General features: G+C 37.5%; 1 protein-coding gene across 1 annotated transcript in view; it reads right to left on the bottom strand.

Moving 5' to 3' along the window:
* Positions 1-22,558, bottom strand: part of EXOC4 (exocyst complex component 4) — a 740,211-nt gene that overhangs the window by 632,004 nt on the left and 85,649 nt on the right. The window contains exon 7 of the mRNA XM_004430750.3: positions 10,124-10,298. Within this exon, the coding sequence (XP_004430807.1) occupies positions 10,124-10,298 (175 nt within the window). The remainder of the gene's footprint in view (positions 1-10,123; positions 10,299-22,558) is intronic.

The raw sequence follows: 22,558 nt of genomic DNA, 5'->3' as shown, positions 1-22,558 counted from the left end.
ACACCTTAGTACTCTGACTTGTGTATCTACCACATCTGTACTGGGAGCCAGAGGGATCTCCTGGGCTGCTCATCAGTTCCCACTTTAAGCACAGTAGTGCACACTAAACAACACAGGGCGAGTCCTGGTGCTTTAAAAGCTGACTCCAATTTAGAGGAAGATTTCTACTTTAACTCTCAAATGTTAACTTAATTCTGTTCATTGGGCAGCATACTATCCATTGACAAGACAGAACAAAAATCCTAGGCGTGAGCACCTTTCTGGAGACTCAGTGGTCTGGCTGACAACATGACCTTAACATGCTACCCAAAAGAGAAGCTATCAAAAAGTTTTAAAGGCTGAGAAATGAAGAAAAACTATTTCTGCAAAAATAATCTCAAAAGGTACCTGGCCTGAAATACTGAAAAAACCTAGTTTTACTTTAAGGTATGGAATCCTCAGCTAATCAAAATATCAAATGAAACAAAACCTAAGAATAATCTAGTTTCAGACCTGGATTCAAAATAGAAACTGCAACTGTCTCCTTGAAAAATCTGTTCAGGTCATGGATCAGACCCAATAAGATTTTGGATTTTCTTACCTGACAGCAAGTATCAAGTTCTCTCTGCAGGAGGTTAATTTTATCACTATTTAAACATTTATGTGGCAGTTAACAAAAGTAAAACGATTTTACCTTCTGTCTCTGTTAATCTCCTGAAAAAGAGATCAAGGCACTAAAAAGTGAAGTGACTTGTTCTGGGTGTCACCGTCCACGGTCAACAGGGTAATTAGAACCCACCACCTCCACCTGTAAAACACTGCTTAGGCCACTAAGGGGTTACACATTTATGCCAACAATGGCTAAATGGACAGTTTTCTTTTGCAATGAGCTATGAAAAAATAAGAATTTTTCATAATCATAAGGCCTGAAGGATGTGTTTATTCAAAGTGATCCTTTTATTTCTTCTGTTACGCAAAATTCCACAAGAAATAGAACATTTTGTGTTTCTAGTGTACTTCAGTCTTATACACTTCAAAATGTGCAGCCAACAGTATGACAGGTATGTCACCAAGTAGGTGACATTTTGGAAGGTGCTGCTGCTGCTCTGAAGGGCAAAAACATGTATTTTTATTATCACAGTTTCAAAAAGAGTGTAAAATTGAAAAAGGAGTACAATGGTGTGTGGTCACAGCGCTGACACCAGGAGAAAACTCTGACACCCTGTTACTCTGATAGCTACAGCCCTGTCTCCTCACAAGGTGTCTCCAGACACAAACATGCTGAGACAAATGAGCCTTCCAACTACAGGATGGATTCCGCCTGCCAGGGAAAGCCCAGGTTCCAGTGGAGAAAAACTGTGAAAGTGTTTAAAAGATCAACAATTATTTTCTTTTCCAAGATTTAATAAACAAAAGAGCATTTCAATTTTTCAGCAAGAAACTGAAATTCAAAAGAATTCCATTACAAGAAACACTGAAATTCCAATGCTAAACACTTGTAACTCCATTCATCCTATGATCCCATCACCTTATTCATGCTGGCACATGCTTAACTGCAGGTGTCTATTGTTCTTCTCAATTATTTTGTTCTCCAGGAGTGATTTTAACCTGAAGAGCATGCCATCGACAAGTATATAAAAACTTAATTGGCCCTAAGCATACACCTCTACATGGAAACTTAAACCAAAAATCTTCTTTTCTAAACCCTCCATGTTGGCAAACATTCTCCTGCCAAAAGGCTAACACTGAATTTAGAAAAACATACACTATTGCAGGCTCTCCCTCACTTCACCAGGGTGAGCCCTCTAACTTGTGTTCATCTTTAATCCCCAATAGCTGGCACACAGTTGGACCCAATAACTTAACACTAAGCCATCATTAAAGTACCTATCATTCTGGAAACCAGGCTGACAGGTCAACTACATGGTTTTATAGATTTTCTAAAAAACTCCCAAGATTTACAAATCCTTGTCTCTTCTTTGTATTTCTTTACCATGCCCCATGAAAGCCTGTTTTGTCTATTTCACTATTAGACAATATCTCAAGTAACATAATCCACAGATTCTCCATTACTCTTTAAAACAGTTTCCCTGCCTTAGTCTCTAGCCTCTCCACTCAGTCCTTATCACCTGTACCACGTTAATCCTCCTCCATCTCATCACACCCCAATCAAAATCTCCAGCGGTCCACTATTACCTAAAACAAAGGTCTTCAAACAAAGCATACATACGAATCATCTGAAGGGCTTGTTAAAACACAGATTCTATGGCCCCACCCTAGAGTTTCTGATTCCATGTCTGATGTAGGGATAAAAATTTGCATTTTTAATATGTTCCCAGGTAACAGTGATGCTGCTGGTCCAAGAAACATACTTTGAGAACCAGTGGCCCAAAGCAATGGTTCGCAATTACAGGATCCTAAACGAATATATCAGAATCACCATAGGAGCTAAAAAAAAAAAAAAACACAGAATCCAGTTCTTATCCACAGTGATGCTCATTCAGAAGGTCTAGGAATCAATCCCTAGGTAAATCTAATGCATATCCAGCTTCAGAAATCATCAGTCTAAAGATAAAATCACAAACCCCCTAGATGACACAAAAGGCCTTCCACACCTTGCACCCAAATCTACCTATCCAAACTTATTATCTTCTAGTCCACAAAATAAACCCTCAGTTAAAGCTAAACCATTCTTCCTCTTACTTATCCCTGAATATCCTTTTCCATTCATTCCTTCTACGCCACTTACCCATATCATCTTATTTGCCATTCAGCTATCTGGAGGGCCATTCCCATCTCCTCTACCTCAGTGAATCCTCCAAGAATCAGCTCATCATCAACCTGGAAAATCTTTCTTGGTCCATTCCACATGTTTCAGAATGATTATATGACACGTTGTGCCAACTACCGTTCTTATATCTAGCAACATTAGTTCATTTGTGTGTGTCACTGTGTATCCAGTTTATTGATGGGTGTATAGCCTAACATTACTCAGCAATCTGTAACCTAAAATAATTTTTGAAAGAAATAAAATAAAATATAGGAAACTAAAAACAATTTAAAAGTTGTGTAAACAATTTCTACTGTATAATGACAATTTAAAATGTTTAGATGAACCTCTTATTCAAAAATGTTTTATTCTCGAATCTGTGGATTAATAAAGATGAGTAGAATAGAGAGTTAAGAAACAATCAACTATTGATTAATTCAAGTCATGACTAAGGTCATTCTTCCAAAACATATCTAAGAAAACAAAAGATGGGGGCAGAAAAGCAGATAGGTAAGAGGAGGAGAAAAATGGAGGCAGAGAAAGGAAAAAGGCAAAGAACATTGTTATACCTTGATCTCGAACCAACTAAACACGATACATAAAATGAAATGTTATTTCTATGTTAGACCTCTCATCTTCTAAGATCAGCTTTATGGAGGTATCACACTCCCTGATTTCAAAATATACTACAAAGCTATCGTAACCCAAACAGCATGGTACTGGCACAAAAACAGACACACAGATCAATGGAACAGAATCGAAAACCCAGAAATAAACCCACACATATATGGACAGCTAATCTTTGACAAAGGAGCCAAGAACATACAATGGAGAAAAGAAAGTCCCTTCAACAAATGGTGTTGGGAAAACTGGACAGCCACATGCAAAAAAATGAAAGTAGACCCTTACCTTACACCATACACAAAAATTAACTCAAAATGGATTAAAGACTTGAACATAAGACCTGAAACTATGAAACTTCTAGAAGAAAACATAGGCAGTACGCTCTTCGACATCGGTCTTAGCAACTTCTTTTCAAGCACCATGTCTGACCGGGCAAGAGAAACAATAGAAAAAATAAACAAATGGGACTACATCAAACTAAAAAGCTTCTGCACAGCAAAGGAAACCATCAACAAAACGAGAAGACAACCTAACAACTGGGAGAAGATATTTGCAAACCATATATCTGATAAGGGGTTAATCTCCAAAATATATAAAGAACCCCTGCATCTCCACAACAAAAAAACTACCAACCCAATTAAAAAATGGGCAAAAGACCTGAACAGACATTTCTCCAAAGAAGAAATACAGATGGCCAACAGACATATGAAAAGATGTTCAAAATCATTAACTATCAGGGAAATGCAAATCAAAACTACAATGAGATATCACCTCACACCCGTCAGAATGGCTATAATTAACAAGACAGGAAACAACATGTGTTGGAGAGGATGTGGAGAGAAGGGAACTCTCATACACTGCTGGTGGGAGTGCAAACTGGTGCAGCCACTATGGAAAACAGTATGGAGATTCCTCAAAAAATCAAGGATAGAACTACCATATGATCCAGCTATTCCACTGCTGGGTATTTATCCAAATAACTTGAAAACATCAATGCGTAAAGATACATGCACCCCTGTGTTCATTGCAGCGTTATTCACAATAGCCAAGACTTGGAAACAACCTAAGTGCCCATCAAGGGACGAATGGATAAAGAAGATGTGGTATATATACACAATGGAATACTACTCAGCCATAAGAAACGATGAAATCCAGCCATTTGTGACAACATGGATGGACATTGAGGGTATTATGCAAAGTGAAATAAGTCAGAGGGAGAAGGTCAAATACCGTATGATTTCCTTCATTAAGTAGTAGATAATAACAACAACAAACAAACACATAGAGACAGAGATTGGATTGGTGGTTACCAGAGGGGAAGGGGGGAGGGAGGAGGGTGAAAGGGATAATTCGGCACATGTGGGTGGTGATGGGTTGTAGTTAGTATTTGAGTGGTGAACATGATGTAATCTATGCAGAAATAGAAGTATAATGATGTACACCTGAAATTTATACAATGTTATAAACCAATGTTACTGCAATAAAAAAAAAAAAAAGATCAGCTTTAGTTTTCTATTCTTTATGTGTCAAACAGCTTAAGCCAATGATATATATAGGTATTAACATGAAATAGCAACAGTATTGCCAAGTGTATGATTTGGGGACTACAAGTTATTGACAGATACAACACACAACTGAAACCTCTTTAGTGTCTTAAACACATCTTGGAGGTGAAGGGAGTGGGGAATGGGAAGTGACTGCTAATGGATACAAAGTTTCTTTTTAGGGTGATGAAAATATTCTAATATTATATCGTGGCGATGGTTGTACAACTCCATAAATATACTAAAAATCACGGAAATCTATAATTTAAATGGGTGAATCTTTTGCCAAGTAAATTTTATCTCAAAAAGTTGTTCAAATAAACAAACGAATAACTCATTCCATAATACGAAGACAGGATCCCCAAATCGCTCATTTGAAACCACATGTGAAAGGTTTAACTCATTTAATAAGCCAGAAACATAAATTTTTAATCATGTTTACATTTTAGCTGTTAATATCTGATGGAACTTAAAGTTCCTTAGTTTATTATAAACATTTTTAATATGAGATAATGGGTTTTGTTTTCAAAAGTATCAGAAATATACATTTGACAAATACAAAGTAAGTAGGGCTAAGTAAGGCATAATATCTTACTTTGTTCATAACCGTAATTAATTCTTCATGATAGTATTATAAATATTATCCTAATAGATTTAAAAGTTGTTTTGAATTTAGAACATTAGTCTAAGTTGGTCAAATATCAGAGATGATAAAAACTTATAAGTATTTAATAATCTTGTGAGAGTAGGTTTACACAATCTATAACATACTTCAAGAGCTTGATGTATTCAAGTTTTAAATGCCATAAGTACTATGATACAAATAATACCATATGATAGTATTATATACTCTAATAGCGTCCACTGTTTGCACAATACAAATTATTTTTTATTAGTATTTCACGGTATTTCTCTTTCTATTCATATACTTTTCATCTATCCATCGCTTTATATTTAAAGTGTGTTTCTTAAAACCAAAATGAGGAACTGGTATTAAAAGATGGGAATATATTCTTCAAAATGCCACTGTTATAAAAGGTAAAGAAAGACTACGGAAATGTTGAAGCTTAAAGGAAACTAAAGAGACATGAAAAATAAATGCGATATCTAACGCTAGACTGGATTCTCTACTGCAGGGGCAAAAAATCCTGCTATATAGTACATTGCTGGGTCAACTGACAAACCTAGAATACAGACAGATTAGATAACTTACTACTTGTTTAGAGAAAAATATTTGTTTATATATATACACACACATACATATATGTACATACAGAAAACTGATAAAATGGCAAAAAGTTAATAGCTGAACTTGAATAAAGAGCTCTATGTGTGCTCTTTGTACTATTCTCAGTCTTATGAACTTAAAGTTGGAAATTATTTAAATATTAAAACAATAACATAAAATGCATCTCTTATAAACAGCATGGTTGGGCTTTTTTTTTTTAAACTAGTGTGACAATCTCTGCCTTTTAATTAGTATTTAGTCCATTCACATTTTTTTTTTTTTTTTAAGATTTTATTTATTTTATTTTTTGCCCCCAAAGCCCCAGTAGATAGTTGTATGTCATAGCTGCACACCCTTCTAGTTGCTGTATGTGGGACTCGGCCTCAGGATGGACAGAGAAGTGGTGCCTCGATGCGCACCCGGGATCCGAACCCAGGCCGCCAGCATCGCAGCGCGCGCACTTAACCACCAAGCCACAGGGCCGGCCCTCCATTCACATTTAATGTAATTATTTATATGGTTGGTATAAGTCTAACATCCTGCTATTTGTTTTCTATTCATCCTATTTTTGGTTTGTTCTTTATCTTTTCTTTCTTCTTCATCTTTTTTCTTCCTTTCCTGCCTTCTTTTGGATTAATCAAATATTTATTCAATATTCAATTTTATCCTGTTTACTAGCTTTTTAGCTCTATGGATTAAAATATGCATCCTTAACTTTTTAAAGTTTACCTTAAACATCATATCTCTTCATGAATAATGTAACAAACTTAGAACAGTTTCATTTACCCTACTCCCACTTTCGTGCAATTACTGTCATACATTTTACTTCTAAATATATTCTAAAATCCACATATATTATTATTGTTTTTGCTTTAAAAAGAAATTTAAAAATGAGAAAAATGTATTTTATTTTTACCCACATATTTACCACTTCTAGCCCTCTTTATATTTTCCTGTTACATGAGTTACCATCTAGTATTATTTTCTTTTAGCTTGAAAAACTTTCTACAACATTTCTTGAAGTGCAGGTCTTAGTGGTGACAAACTCTCTCAGCTTTCGTTAATCTGAAAATGTTCCTATTCTACCTTGATTGACAGTTGACAATTTTTGTATTTTCCAGTACTTACAAGATGACATCTATTGATTTCCAACTTGAATTGTTTCTGATGAGAAGTTAGTGGAAATTTTATCACTGTTTCCCTGTAGGCAATGTGTCTTTTATCCTCTGGCTATCTAAGATTTTTTTCTTTAGTTGTTGGCAAACTGATGATGTATCGAGGTACTGGTTTTCTTTGTGTTAATCTTGGTTGGAATTCACTGCACTTCTTGGATCTGTGGGTCTTTTTTTTTAAAAAAAAAAATTTAATAATTTTTTGGTCATTGTTTCTACAAATAATTTGCTGCCCCAGTCTCTCCCTTCTCCTTCTCGACCTGCAACTACAAAAATGTTAGATTGCATGATACTGCCCCATAGAACATTATGGCTTTATTCATTTTTCTTTTCTGTCTATTTTCTCCCTGTGCTTCAGTCTGGTTAGTTTCAACTGATTCATCTTCAGGTTCTCTGATCCTTTCTTCTACAGCATGCAATCAGCTGCTAAATCCATCTGCTGAATTTTCCATTTCATATATCTTTTATCAACTTTTTTAATCCCAGTCATAAGTCACATTTTTCACAAGTATAACAATTGTATGCTGGACATTGTGGATGCTTCGTTACTGAGAATCTGGATTATACTGTCTTATTTTTTTTTTTTATAATTTTATTTATTTATTTTTTTCCCCCAAAGCCCCAGCAGATAGTTGTATGTCATAGCTGCACATCCTTCTAGTTGCTGTATGTGGGACGCGGCCTCAGCATGGCCGGAGAAGCAATGTGTCGGTGCGCGCCTGGGATCCGAACCCAGGCCGCCAGCAGCAGAGCGCGTGCACTTAACCGCTAAGCCAGGGGACCAGCCCTATACTGTCTTACTTTAGAGTGAGCTTTGTTCTGGCAAGCAGTTAATTTACAGGTGGATCAGGCTGATAGTGTAGAGACTTGGTTTGGGGCTTTGTTATGCAAAATGTAGAATAACCCTTACTCTATGTCTAGAATAGCCCTATTCTTAAAACATAACTTTTCTGAGGTCACATCTGAAAGCAAAGGATGATCAGCAAGTTTTCCCCACACTGGCCAGTCTGAACTCCAACATTTCCAAGCATTTGGCAACTTCTGGACTTTCCATTCAGCTCACAGTCCCACAGTAGCTGTTTTCTGCCAAGGCTTGTGGTGTGTGCAGCGTCATATTTGACCAAAGGCTTGATGGCAGTCTTTACATATTTCTGAGGCTCCTTTTCTGTGCAATTCCCTCTTCTCCAGTATCCTAATCCACAAATTCCAGCTGCCTCCACATCCCTGAACTGTGATCTGTATTTCCTCTGCTTAGAGAGTCTGCTGCTGTCTGTTGAGGCTTCGCTTCCCTATGTCATAGTTTGGAAAGTGTCCCCAAAGAGGAAGCTAGAATGAATGTGGAACTCACCTCATGTGTTCTCTTGTGCTAACTGCCTGGGTGCATCCACTTTTAGAGCTGTTTACAGTAGGAGGTAACTTCATCACGGCCAGAACAAGTCCCTAACTCTAACGTTTTTTTGAAATAACTTTAAAACCTATTATCTTATTTCATCCTTAAAATAAACATGTAACCTGATAAGCACACATTATTCCCATGACAAATTAGCAAATCAAGATATAAAATGTTAAATAACCAATTCTAAGCAATAAAGATATTTTATTCCATATGCAAATATTCGTCAAGCACCTACTATGGGCACGTGGTAATTGACAAAGCAGCAAAATGAACTAAGGGAATGTAGTTGCAACTTATATTCTTTATATTCAGCCATCAATAAAGCACATAGACTGTACCAAAAAAAAAGTCTGGGGTCGGCCCGGTGGCATAGTGGTTAAGTTCACACACTCCACTTCAGCGACCCGGGGTTTGCAGGTTCAAATCCCAGGCAGGGACCTATGCACTGCTCATCAAACCATGTGTGGCAGCGTCCCATATACAAAACAGAGGAAGATGGGCACAGATGTTAGTTCAGGGCTAACCTTCCTCAGCAAAAAAAAAAAAAAGTATAATGAATGAATAACCAAGAATCAATCATTCAGTCCACCAGGAGCATGCCTATATTCTCAAAAATGACTACAATTTACATTCATGATTTATTTTTTCCTGCAAAGACTCCTATTTGCCATGCAAGTAATTTCATTCCTACATAGTTATATTTTTCAATTCCCTACATATACTTAATTTTTTTCATATTAGTAGGTACTGTCTAACCAAATCATTTCTGTTTAGCTATGTCAAATTTGCTTCAGCTAACTCTTGATCATATTTCTAATTTTCACCTGGCCAAAGCAAATATATTTTCCTGGCTCATGGAGAGAAAATATAATAAAGTTTCTAAATACCATCTCTGCAGCATCATACCAAACAGTAATATGATTCCTCCAAACTTCAACAAATCAGTCAAAGTGATACAGTTATATCTTACAGATTTTCATCTCTCAAAATAAGCTTTTAACCTGTCATTTAGCCCAATATATTCAAGGGTTGACTGTAGGAAAATGGTCATAAAATTAAGCACATATATGTGTATAAAATAGTGTTTAAGGACATTTTAATAGTGATTACCTTAATATATGACTAATTTGAGTGAAGTAAAGTACATTACAACAGAAAGCCAGACACTGTACATCTTTGACTGTTACATATTGAGAATCTCCTCCTAATTTTAAAGCCTGGCAAAAAAAAGTCTGTTAAAAGGTCTTTTGAAGATGACAGAAGTTCATGACAGCAGCATCATCTTTAAATAGAAACATTACTTTCTCACTCTGTTTATGATTAAGGGAATATTTTAGGTGGGTAATTTTTTTGTTTTGTTTTAACCTGTTATTCTGAATCAAGATGGCACCCTTTGTAAAAGGACCTTACCTGTAGAACATCTTGGATCTTCACCCACACATCTGCCATGTCATACAATTTGACATCTTCCTGCTGAGTCAGTGGAATCACGACAGCATCTTGCAGGTATCCCAGGACCACAGAGTGTGCAGCGGCTACAGCATTAAATTTGTCAAATAGCAACTCCAGCAGTTCTAGAAGTAACCTAGCGATAAACACAAATGTAACATTAACACACATGCAAAGATGGTTTACACTGGACTACAAGAAAAACATCAAACTAAAGTGAAGTACCACACAACCATGTAAAGAGCACAACACAGGTTTCAACAGATTTGATTTCAAACAGTTGTATGATCTAAGCAACTTCTGAAAACTTATCTAAGCCTCAGTCTGCTCTGCTATAAAAGGGAGATGATGTAAGAATCTAAAAACCAATTGTAAAGGCCCTAAACGAGTAGTAGCAGCTCAATAAGCACTTGTTTCCTTTTTAACATATTTCAGTGATCACTATACTACTACTTTGTATTCATATAGGCAGTTTCTCTGAGGAATTTAGGCAATTTTTCAGACAACAGTTCAGATGTTACACGGAATATGCTATTCTCTAGCAATAAATTGGGCACTTTGGTAAGGACACGAATCCTTTTAATCATGGAAAGCTGTGCTTACTACTATTCAAATGTATAGCCTAAGTTGCCTGAAAAAAATAAACACCTGCCAAGCAACCTGACTTTCACCACAGGGAGCAGCTTAGGCATCCGCATTATCTCATTTTTCATAGTGAGAGACACTGAACACATATTATTACATCAATTTCATATACTCAAGGACACAAAATGAGGTTGCAAAGTAGCTGAGCCTAGAACAAAAGTTGATTTCCATGTCACTGCATTTAGCCACCTATCTCTCGCTATAGTTCTAGAATGTAGATGTATATTCAGAGATAGCTCAGAGCTTTATGTCATGGATGCAAAGTAATTCCTCTACCACTGAGCCTTACAGCCTCACTGATCTCCCAGGCCTGGAATCCTCCTTTCCTCTTCTGAACTTGTATAGTATTTTATCCCACTTTTAAGGATACCTTACCACATGTGGCTCACATATGTGACTCAATATATGTGTGTCACATTTATGTATACAGAGACACTTTACCTCCCTTCTCCATTATTACTCTTTCAGGGTAGGCATTGCTTTATACATCTCTGTATACTTGGAGGCACTAAAAACAGTGATCAGCAAATATTGGCTGAATGAATTTAATGTGTATACCATGAATGAGTATAGAAAAATTTGGAATGTGACCTTTATTGTATATTGCATGGCTCTCAGTTCATGGTTCCTAAGCAGACTCATAAACCAACCTAGAAAGTAGAAAAAGAAAGCAAGAGAGCTTGTCAGCGGTGCCAATTAACAAGATTTTATTACCACAAAGAAGAGGTCATAACTATAATCTCATCAAAACGTATAGCATATTATCTATTCCTATGGCTTCTTTACTGCCCAATTACTATAATTAATGTGCCAATGTGACAGCCAATAACTATCTTTTGATAAAACCCTAATATCTATTTGACATTTTAATTTAGATGAGACAAAATCAATAAAAATTTATGTAGTACTCTCAGTCTAGAATATACATAATCCAGAAATTACACATTGTATTTGTAAATAGGAGCCATTTACCTTTTGAATGACGACTTTTTTTAATCTTTTTAAGTTCAGTTCATATTTATACTGCCATACACCTGAAACAATTCTTTCATCTGTGTTACTGGAGGACTACTCAAATAGCAGAGAGAGGTACAAAGTACAGGAAGATGTGTCTAACATAACAGCTGAAATAGTTAATTCAGTGCAGGGAAATAATCTGTATAAAACTGGTATCTGACATCATACAGAATAAATACCTGATTAGTGAAGGTTCTATTTTTCAAATAAGTATTTATGCTGAGTACGTAAGCCTGTGGTTCCCAAATACCAATCCACAGACCATAACATATTTTTCAGTGGTAGATAGCAAAATAAGAAAAATAGGATCGTATATTGACTTTTCACAAAAGTAAATTGATTTCATTTGATATTTTGGGTACTCTCTTGATAGGAAAATCTCAGTTATTTTCTCTGGTGGTTATATTGCCAAATGTCCTAACTTGACAAAATTAAAACTTAACCTTATGTTATACCCCAAGATTTTTGAAATCATATTGACCCGAAGAAGCCTGAGGCACACTGGTGTCCAACTTCCCAATGGCATGAAGTTCTAGGTACAGGCCTGCAAACCAGCAATGAAGCAGAAAACACTGGAAGAGAAGTGGGTCCTCAGAACGGAGGGGTGCTGTTGCCTGGTTATCTCCAGGGCCACAAAGCTCCACGACCGCACGCCTTAACTGCCACTCAAGGGCAAGAGCGCCTCAGCACGCAGGGACAGGGCTCTCTATTCAGACAGAAGGTCTAGCAGGGAAGTGAGGTCTCAGATGAGATCCACGGTATCTATTACCATCATGGAAACAGCAATCCCCTGATAAAATGCTGACACACTGCCAGCTTGTGTCACTCCTGAAGGATCAAGACCAAAATAGACCTGCTGTTGTGTGACCATCATAGCCATAAGACAGGCTATACAGGGAAGAAAGAAGGGAGAAGAGACAGGCCAGAGTGGAGAGACTCTACTTGCAGCTCTGCCTACTTTGAAACATCCACCCATTTCAGCGAGCGAAGCTCTCCTCTGCCTTACCACAGCACAGGCATGGCAATATTAATAAAACCCACAGCTTCGACATCAAAAACGTTTGTGCTGCAAATGATACCATCAAGAAAGTGAAAAGACAACCCACAAAATGGGAGAAAATATTTGCAAATCATTTATCTGATAAAGGATTTGTATGCAGAATATCTGAAGATTCTTGCAACTCGTAATAAAAAGACAAATAACTGAATTTTTAAATGGACAAAAGATTTGAAGATACATTTCTCCAAAGAAGATATATGAATGACCAATAAGTAAACAAAAGGTGCACAACATCATTAGCCATCAGAGAAATGCAAATCAAAACCACGAGATATCATTTCAACCCACCAGGATGGCTATAATCAAAAAGACAATAAAAAGTGTTGGTGAGGATGTAGAGAAATTGGAACTCTCATACAGTGGTGGTGGGAATGTAAAATGGTACAGCTGCTTTGAAAAACAGCTTGGCAGTTTCTCAAAACATTAAACACAGAGTTACCATGTGGACCCAGCAATTCCACTCCTAGGTATATACCCAAGAGAAATGAAAACACACGTGTGCACAAAAACTTGTACACAAATGCTCATAGTAGCATTATTCATAATAGTAAAATCGTAAAAGTGGAAATAATCTAAATGTCCACCAACCGGTGAATGGACAAACAAAATGTGGTATATTTATACAATAGAATATTATATATATACATTGGCTACAAATATATATATTGGCTATAAAAGGGGATGAAGTACTGATACATGCTACAACATGGATAAACCTTGAAAACGTTATGCTAGGTGAATAAAGACTACAGAAGACTACATATTGTATGATTCTACTTATGTGAAATATCCAGAATAGGCAAATTACAGAGACAGAAAATACATTAGTGGTTACTTAGGTGGGTAGGAAACGACTACTAAAGCATATGGTTTTATTCTGTGGGGCGGACAAAACTGTTCTGGAACTAGATAGTAGTGATGGTTGCATAACCCTGTGAATATACTAAAAACCACCGAATTGTATACTTTCAATGGGTGAATTGGGTAGTATGTGAATTATATCTGTTTATAAAAAAAAAAAAAAAAACCTCAGCTGTGGCTCTGAGTGAAGACAGTGAGGGCCCAACACATCCCCTGTGGTGAAGAGAAAAATATACAGAACAGTGAAAAAAGGAACCTGATTGTCTCAAAAAGTGAAGTATGATGAAAGCTGATTCCTTTGGAGTCCCACTACCAGGAAGACATTAACTTTTCTCTTTTGGTTCTCTTGTTTTGTATTTGCTTTTCCTTCTTATATAAGTAACCTATTAGAAACAAGAGATTCATATTCTTTCTCAGCATTGATAATTCCTAGTCCTTTAATTAGGAAGAAAATCTCAACTTCTCCAAGTGTTCCCATCTGTAAAACCAAAGTATTAATTAAAACCTGTTCTGGAGCCTCACAGCACTGCTGGAAGATCAAATTAAAAAATGGAGAGAACTAGTTGGGTTAATGGAACCATATTAAAGAGAGAAGAGAGTTCAGGATCTCTTTGTCTGGGTTTCTGGCTTGAGTAACTCTGAATATGATGGTTACCTTTCCTGAGAGAGAGAGAGAACTAAAGATAGAAATTTGGAAGCAGAGATTTTGGGTTTGGATCTGGATATGTTAAGGGTAAGGTGTTAATGTACTCAGGTACTTGGATATGCAAGTCTAGAGCTCAGGAGAGAGACTGACATTGGAAATTTAAAAAGTGATAAATATTTGAGAGGATGAGATCATTCAAGGATAATATGCAGAGTAGGAAAAGCAAGCAAGTCCAGAGCCAACACTCCCTGAAATAGCAGCATTGAAAAGATGGTTAGGAAGTAGCTAGGGAGGAAGAAGGAAGCCAGGAGGGAAAATTTTAGAAGACAAAGAAGAAGAGAATACCAACATAATCAAGGCTGTACAGAGGTCAGGTAAGGTCAAGACAGAGAAATCTACAACTCACAGGCCTCAGTGACCTTGGCAAGAAGGGTTTCAGAGGAACAGTGGGATGAGGAGTGAATGGCTAATAAGGGAAAAGAAACCCAAGTGAATCACACACTTTGCCAAAGTATCATTCCTCACCAACATATGCACTCCTTAAAAAAGAAAAAGAAAGACGACTTTCTCCTGATGCATCGAAGAATAAAAGAGATTAGGAATCATTCACATAAACAGGACATAAATCTGCACTAGTCTAGCCCAATTTAAAGCTACCAGAAATAAACTGAAATATGTTAACATTCATATACACTCTCCAACTGCCCACACAACACTAGATTGAGAGAACAAATGTTTGCCTTTAGCTCCAGACACACTCGGGATGACCTAAACACAGAAAGCCCCACGCAAATCATTCCCCACTCCACTCTTACCACAAAATACTAAATAAATAAAAGAAGAAATAAAACATTACACTGCAGTTAGCTCAGTTGCTTAAATCCTGTTAGGATCAAGGTTTTCACTACTGATCTAAAAGACAAAAGAGCAGGCAGAAACATTAAATTACTAGAGATTCCTTAAATGGAATTAAATAAGAAAAGGCTTCTTTTAAGAATAAGCCTACGAATTTTAGAGGTTAGAATTTCAATTAATTGCAATGTCTACCCTTCAGAAAAAAATAACGTACACACACACACAGGTTATTTCTAGAGTCACAAAACAGTATGCAATAATATGCAATACGACATCACAGTTGGTGACATAAAATATTTATCCTGGGATGGCAGTGTGGTATAAACGCCAGTAGAAAGGCATCAGAAACCTAGACTTGACACCAGCTCTCTACTGAATAGCCATGAGACTTTCAAATACGTCATGGGACTCTTTCAAATCTCAGCTTATTCAAACACAAATTTCCTCAATTACAATTTCCTAATCACCAATTGTGAGAATTAAAGGGAAAAAATGTATGTGAAAGTATACTAAAAAAGCAAACTCAAAACAACAGTAAATTGTTTTCTGTATCTTTAACAGTTACTATCTAGAGGGGGAAAAAGGAGAGAGAAGAGAGAGAACCCAGATGCTCCCATGGCCCAGTTGCATCTCTGTCCTTCCCTCAGCTTGGTTAGTCAAGTCCTGCTTGTATTCCATAAGACACAGCCGTATCATTCCAATAAAACTCCCTCTTCAATTAAGGTAGTTGGAGTTGGGTTTCTGTCACGTATAACTAAAAGAGGCCTAATTCACAGAAGAAGAGCCAATTCCATCATTCCTCTCTGAATCTATAAGCCCTCCAAACAAAACCAGATGATCACAATGGCCCGAGAGAAGTGACAAAATACCGACATGCTGGCTTCTGGGCCAGAAAGTGAGGATACTATCCCTGTTTTATGCTTCTTTGTAACCACACCTCTCTCCCAACACATGGCCCGATGCCCAGAATGGAGAAAACACTCAGTCAAATGTTGTGGGTGACTGATTTTGTTACCGCCCAAAGGGGGCCTTCTGCTTGCCACAAAACATGCCAATAGTCAAGAGGCAAGGTGGTAGGAGAAAAAGGACTTTTTTATTACTGCTTGCTAGCAAGAGGGAAGATGGCCAACTCATGTCCAAAAGAACCATCTTAAGGGGCACAAAATCTTACAGCAGTTATATAGGCTGGTGGGTTATAAGGGAGGGGGTTAGGAATGTTGACCTTCTGGTGTTACAGACAGGAGTGCCACACCAGATCTTTCAGTTTTCACTGATGATGGCTATCAGCATAGACTCTCTGTTTGGGGGTCATCACATTCCTAAGGAATTCAAAAGAACAAAGTTATCATCTTATCGCAGCTGGGCAGGTACATATACAAGCAGGGGTTGTAAAATCTACAGAGCAGTTAGATCTCCTGGAGGGTGCATATCCAGCTGGGTTAGTTAGTCAGAGGTCATTCAAAGTTACAGTAGGGTTTCTCTTCTACAACATGGCTTCCCTCACGTCAACTTTGTCATGAGCCCGTATCAATTTCAGGAGTAAAAGAAGCAATGGAGGGTGGCAGTACTAGCAGAAGGCTAGGATTAGAGACACCAACCTGGGGTCCTCTGTATGGAGCTGGCGGCTAAAGCTGTCATAATGGAGGAAAACAATAAGGCTGAAGGAAGATGATGAGGATGACAACCACAGCGACAAGGACTATAACAAACACCACTACGTCAACAACAGCCACACTGATGACAACATGCCAGGCACCATGTGAAGTGCTTTACTTGGATTATTTCATTTAATCCTTGGAACAACGCTATGAGGAGGGTACTACTTTTATCCCCATTTTATAGACAAGAAAACTAAAGCTCAGAGATAAGGAGAAAATAAAAGACTCAATTTTGGAGAATGTCCCTTTCTAGGGGTGTTAGAAAAAAAGGAAGTAATTTAAGGGAAAAAAAGGCAAAAGGGATATCAGTACAGTACAATGCTAAGGAAACCCAGGCTGGAAAGAGTGTCAATACAACTACTGTCTATACTGCCTCCACTTTCTCACTGCAAACTGGTTTTTACCCTGGTATTCTACTAAAACAACTCTTACAAGAGTCTCAAATAACCATTTGGCTCAATCTAAGAGGCACTCTTCAGTCCTTATTCAAATAAGGGCAGCACTTGTCTCTAGTGACCACTCACTCCTCCTTGTAACACTGCCTGCCACTGGCTCCACAACCCTACACTCTTCTGCTTTCCAGCCACCTCTCTGGCTGCTCCTTCTCAGGAACCTCTTCCTAAGCCTGTTCCTTAAATGCTGTAAACTCTTCTCAATCATCATACTCTCTCTGGGTGAGCACATTCACCAAGTATCCACCTGTTGATGACTCGCAAACATTATCTTCTGGCCAGACCACTCCCCTGAGCGGTAGACCTCAAAGTTAACATGTCTTCAGTGGAACTCATCATATTCCTCCCCAAACCTACTTCTCCATGTTCCCTCCATCAGTGAATGGTACCACTTGCCCCAACATATCATCTCCACCTTCTTTCCTCCCTCAAATCAAATCCATCGCCAACTTCTTTTACATCTCCCACTTGACTATCTCTCACAAGGGCCTACTTCACTCCACTGCCGCTGTTACTCTGCTAATGTGGTCACATCATCTCTTCCCTGGGTCATTAAAACAGCCTTAAACTCATCTCCTTTCCTCCGGTCGCTGCCTCTCCCCCTCTAGACTGTGAACTCGTTGAGGGTAACAACTGCGTCTGATTTATCATTGTATTCTAGTATTTGTCATAATATCCAGCACATGATAGGCAATAAATGAGTGTTTGTTGAATGAAAGAAGGAAAAAATGAGCTCCAGCAGACGGCAGAAGTAAAGGCCTGATTACAGAAAACAAACGGCGAGAAAAGAAGTTTATAGATTATAACCTCCCAGTTTTAGAAGCCCACAATAAAAAATACTTCACACAAAACTACTCTCCCAAAAAGATAATCAACCTAAACAAGAGAACCAAAAGAAGTATAGTTACAAGATGAAAGATACACGCATTCAGAGTTAACTTTAGTAATACTGTAACAAAATCTATTTTGTGTAAAAAAAAAACCCAGACAAGTGTCACGATGAAGAAAGTATTTGTTCTTTAAACACACATCCACTTATCTGGCAGGTTTTAAAAATAGCCTTCTTATAGATATAAGTAAAATGTTACTCGTGCTCCCAGATCTTCTACTAACTTCCTACGCATAGCTATCCCTATGTATCTCATCTTCAAGTGCCACCATGAGAAAAGGCAGAAGAATAAGAAAAAGAAAATGTTAAGGAATAGTCACAGTTGCACAAGGCAAGAAGTGTCTACGGTATAAAGCTATAACATCAAGCTGTGAAAAATGTTCAATATTTAAGGTGAGATATGACTATCTGAATCTAAATTTAACATCCAGGGAACCTTGAATTAGTCATTTGGCTGGAAAACCCATGTGTGCAGCCAAGAAGCTGCCTTACTTGGTCACGAAGCAAAGACACACACACAAGGTAGAAAATCAGTTCTGTTCTACCACTTATCTGCTGAGTCCTTAATATCAGGGTTCTGCATTTCTCCACTGACAGACAAAGGCAATAACCACAGAATATTTATTTCCCTACTACTATGCTCTAAAAGATAAGAAAATATTGAACTCGGAGCTTAGGTTTTAAAAGAAATTGATCATCAATTATTTCATATCAAAATGGTCTTAGTTTTATACGCCTATATCTCACATACACATTTTCCTAATAGGCTTGGCTGAGCTAGCATTTTTCATTTCAAATAGGACATAGATCCCATTTAATCTTCAAGGTTATCTAATACCTGCTTTTAAGGAGTAGAGATAAGTTTTACCACTTATTAATAATAATCTTCATGTAAAAAGAAGTTACTATTTGAAGAGTGCTGACTAATTCTCCATCTGCACTATGAAAAGAACAGGGAAAAAACTATTAGCAATAGAGAATGAAACACAGTAAAAACAAAAAGAACATTGAACTGGGTCCTGGCTCCAATCATTTCCTTCCTGTGTCACTTCCCTGCTTGTCAAGTCAGCCTCTCATGTTCAGTTTCTGAATTCTGGAGAGATGACCTGAAATGAACTTCTAATTCTAACATGTGGCAAATTAGTGACTAAACTTAGAAAATAAACCCAGGCCCTCTTTGTTTTACTGAAAGTACTAGGATTATTCTTTCATAAGCCTTTCCCACGATAATCTCTTCAATAAAAGGTATTGGGTAAACTGGACAGCCACCTGCAAAAGAACAAAACTGGACCACTATCTTACACCATACACAAAAATTAACTCAAAATGGATTAAAGACTTGAACATAGATCTGAAACCATAAAACTCTTAGAAGAAAACACAGGGGTAAGATCCTTGACATCAGACTTGGCAATGATTGTTTGGATTTGACATCAAAAGTAAAGGCAACAAAAGCAAAAATAAAGTGGGACTACATCAAATTAAAAAGCTTCTGCACAGCAAAGGAAATAATCAACAAATTGAAAAGCAACGCACAGAACGTGAGAAAATATCTGCAAATCATATATCTGATAAGGGGTTAATATCCAAAATATATAAAGAACTTACACAACTCAATAACAAAAAAAACCCCACAATCTGATTAAAAAATGGGCAGAAGAACTGAGTAAACATTTTTCCAAAGAAGACAAATGGCCAAAAAGTACATGAAAAGGTGCTCAACACATAATAATCATCAGAGAATGCAAATCAAAACCACAATGAGATATCACCTCACACCCATTAGAATGGCCATCTTCAAAAACGTAACAGATAACAAATGTTGGCAAGGATATGGAGAGCAAAGGGAACCCTTGTGCACTGTTGAGTAGGAATGTAAACTGGTGTAGTCACTATGAAAAATAGTATGGAGGTTCCTCAAAAAATTAAAAATGGAACTACCATATGATCCAGCTATTCCACTTCTGGGTATATATCCAAAGGAAATGAAAACTGAATCTCAAAAAGATATTTGCACTCCCATGTTCACTGCAGCATTATTCACAATAGCCAAGATGTGGTATATGTGTGTATTTACACACATATACACACACAATGGAATATTATTCAGCAATGAGGAAGAAGGAAATCCTGCCATTTGGGACAACATGGATGGACCTTGAGGGCATTACGCTAAGTGAGGTAAGTCAGACAGAGAAAGACAAATATCGTATGTTCCTACTTATAACTGGAATCTAAAAAAGCTGAACTCTAAAAAAGAAACAGACTAGAGGGGTGATTGCTAGGGGCTGGGGGAAATGGGGAGATGGTGTTCAAAAAGTATAAACTTCCAGCTATAAGGTAAATAAGTTCTGGGGAGCTAATATACAGTATGGTGATAATAGTTAATAATATTGTATTACATACTTGCGAGTTGCTAAGATAGTATACCCTAAAAGTTCTCACCACAGAAAAGAAATGGTAGGGCCGGCCCCGTGGCTTAGCGGTTAAGTGCGTGCGCTCCGATGCAGGCTGCCAGGGTTCGGATCCCGGGCGCGCACAGACGCACTGCTTCTCCGGCCATGCTGAGGCCGCGTCCCACATACAGCAACTAGAAGAATGTGCAACTATGACATACAACTATTGCCTGGGGCTTTAGGGGAAAAAAAAAAAAAAAAAAAAAAGAAAAGAAATGGTATTTATGTGATGCAGGCATTAGCTAATGCTATAGTGCTAATCATTTTGCAATATATATCAAATCAACATGTTGTACACCTTAAACTTACACAATGTTATATATCAATTATATCTCAATTAAGCTAGGGGGAAAAAAGCCTTTCCTCCATCCCAAAAATAATATTTCAACATAGCAGAACATTAGAAAAATTATTCATAACTCCACTTCCCAGAGATAACAAAAGTTAAGATTTTAGGTGTATATTCTTAGTACGTAGTTGCTGTTTAGTCTTAGGACAAGAATGTGCTAAGGTTTCTAGGGGAATTGCTTAGGTATCTAAGTCATCAGTTTGATTCTCAGGTGAGCTAATTAAGATCCATTTACTCTGTGGCTGCTGATCACACTTCTTAACATTTCCAGCTATCTCTGAAAGGCCTGCCATTGATCACAGTGCAGGGTACGGGTGCGAGAATGGATATGTCAGTGCAAATACTGCCCTTCTCCTGAGGAAAAACAAAATCAAGCCCAGGAAATAAGTCAGGAAAGTCATCTTTATATAAGACAGAAAGCAAACTTCCATGATGGAAAGAGACTATTTCTGCTCTTAATTCTGCCACCAACAAGCTTTGTGAACTGTCAAATTATTTCAGCTTTCACATTTCCCTGGGTAATCTGGGATTAATCACAATGCCCCTACCTGTGATGAGGCCAACAGTGAGGCTCACTCAGGTGAGATACCAGATGGCAGACTGCTTTGCAAAGCATAAATGCTACAAAACTGCACACCTCTGTGATGTCTGCAATGTTATAAAGAGTGTTCTCAAACTTTAGCATGCATAAGGATCATCTAAAGCATAGACTCCTGTGGGCCCTGCACCCAGAGATTCCAATTTAATCACCCCTCCACCACAGGGATAATTTGCATTTCTAAACCTCAAGTGACACTGGTGCTGCTGATCCTTAGACCCCACTGTGAGTACCACTGAGATTTAAAAAAAAAAAAAAATTCCTCGTATTAAAAAATTACATTCTTTGCCTCTTTTTCTTATTTATTCATTCATTAAACGTCTTAAGCATTTAACATGTGCCCAGCCCTAAATCAGGCTACAAACACAAAGTTAACCCCCTTCTTACAAACTCGAGGTCCAATCTGGTTGGAGATCATAATCATGGGATGGTCCAGGAGCTAGAGGAGCCCAAAGACAGGAAATACAGCCTGAGACACACACGAAGGTGCTTTAATCATATCTGACACCACTCCTAAACATCATCAAGGGAAGAATTTCATTTGACACAAGTTTCTGTTTGCGTGTTTCTGCAGTGAAAAAGATTCAGTGTCAGTTTGAGCGTGGAGCACCTTTCGTATTATGACACTAATAAGTGCACAGAAAGTGACAAGACCTAAGGTGGTGCCCACTGTCTGCCCAACAGAGCAGTGGCCTTGATGCAGCATGAAGGCTGACACCTAAACAGTGTTATAGATAACCCATAAAATAGATTTTAGCTATTATTCCTGGAACTGGTCCAATCTCTAATTTGAACCTACTGTAGTCTGCAAAATTAGAGAAATCAAAAGCAGATTTTTTTTCTCTGAAAAATATAAAACAAAGATTTAAGAAATGTGATATTGAGTAAGACCTCTCGCCCATTCAGCCAA

The sequence above is a fragment of the Ceratotherium simum genome, chromosome 1, assembly GCF_057802395.1.
Source record: "Ceratotherium simum simum isolate JZ-2026a chromosome 1, ASM5780239v1, whole genome shotgun sequence".
NCBI classification, from domain to species: domain Eukaryota; kingdom Metazoa; phylum Chordata; class Mammalia; order Perissodactyla; family Rhinocerotidae; genus Ceratotherium; species Ceratotherium simum.
This window is presented reverse-complemented; position numbering and strand designations above follow the sequence as displayed.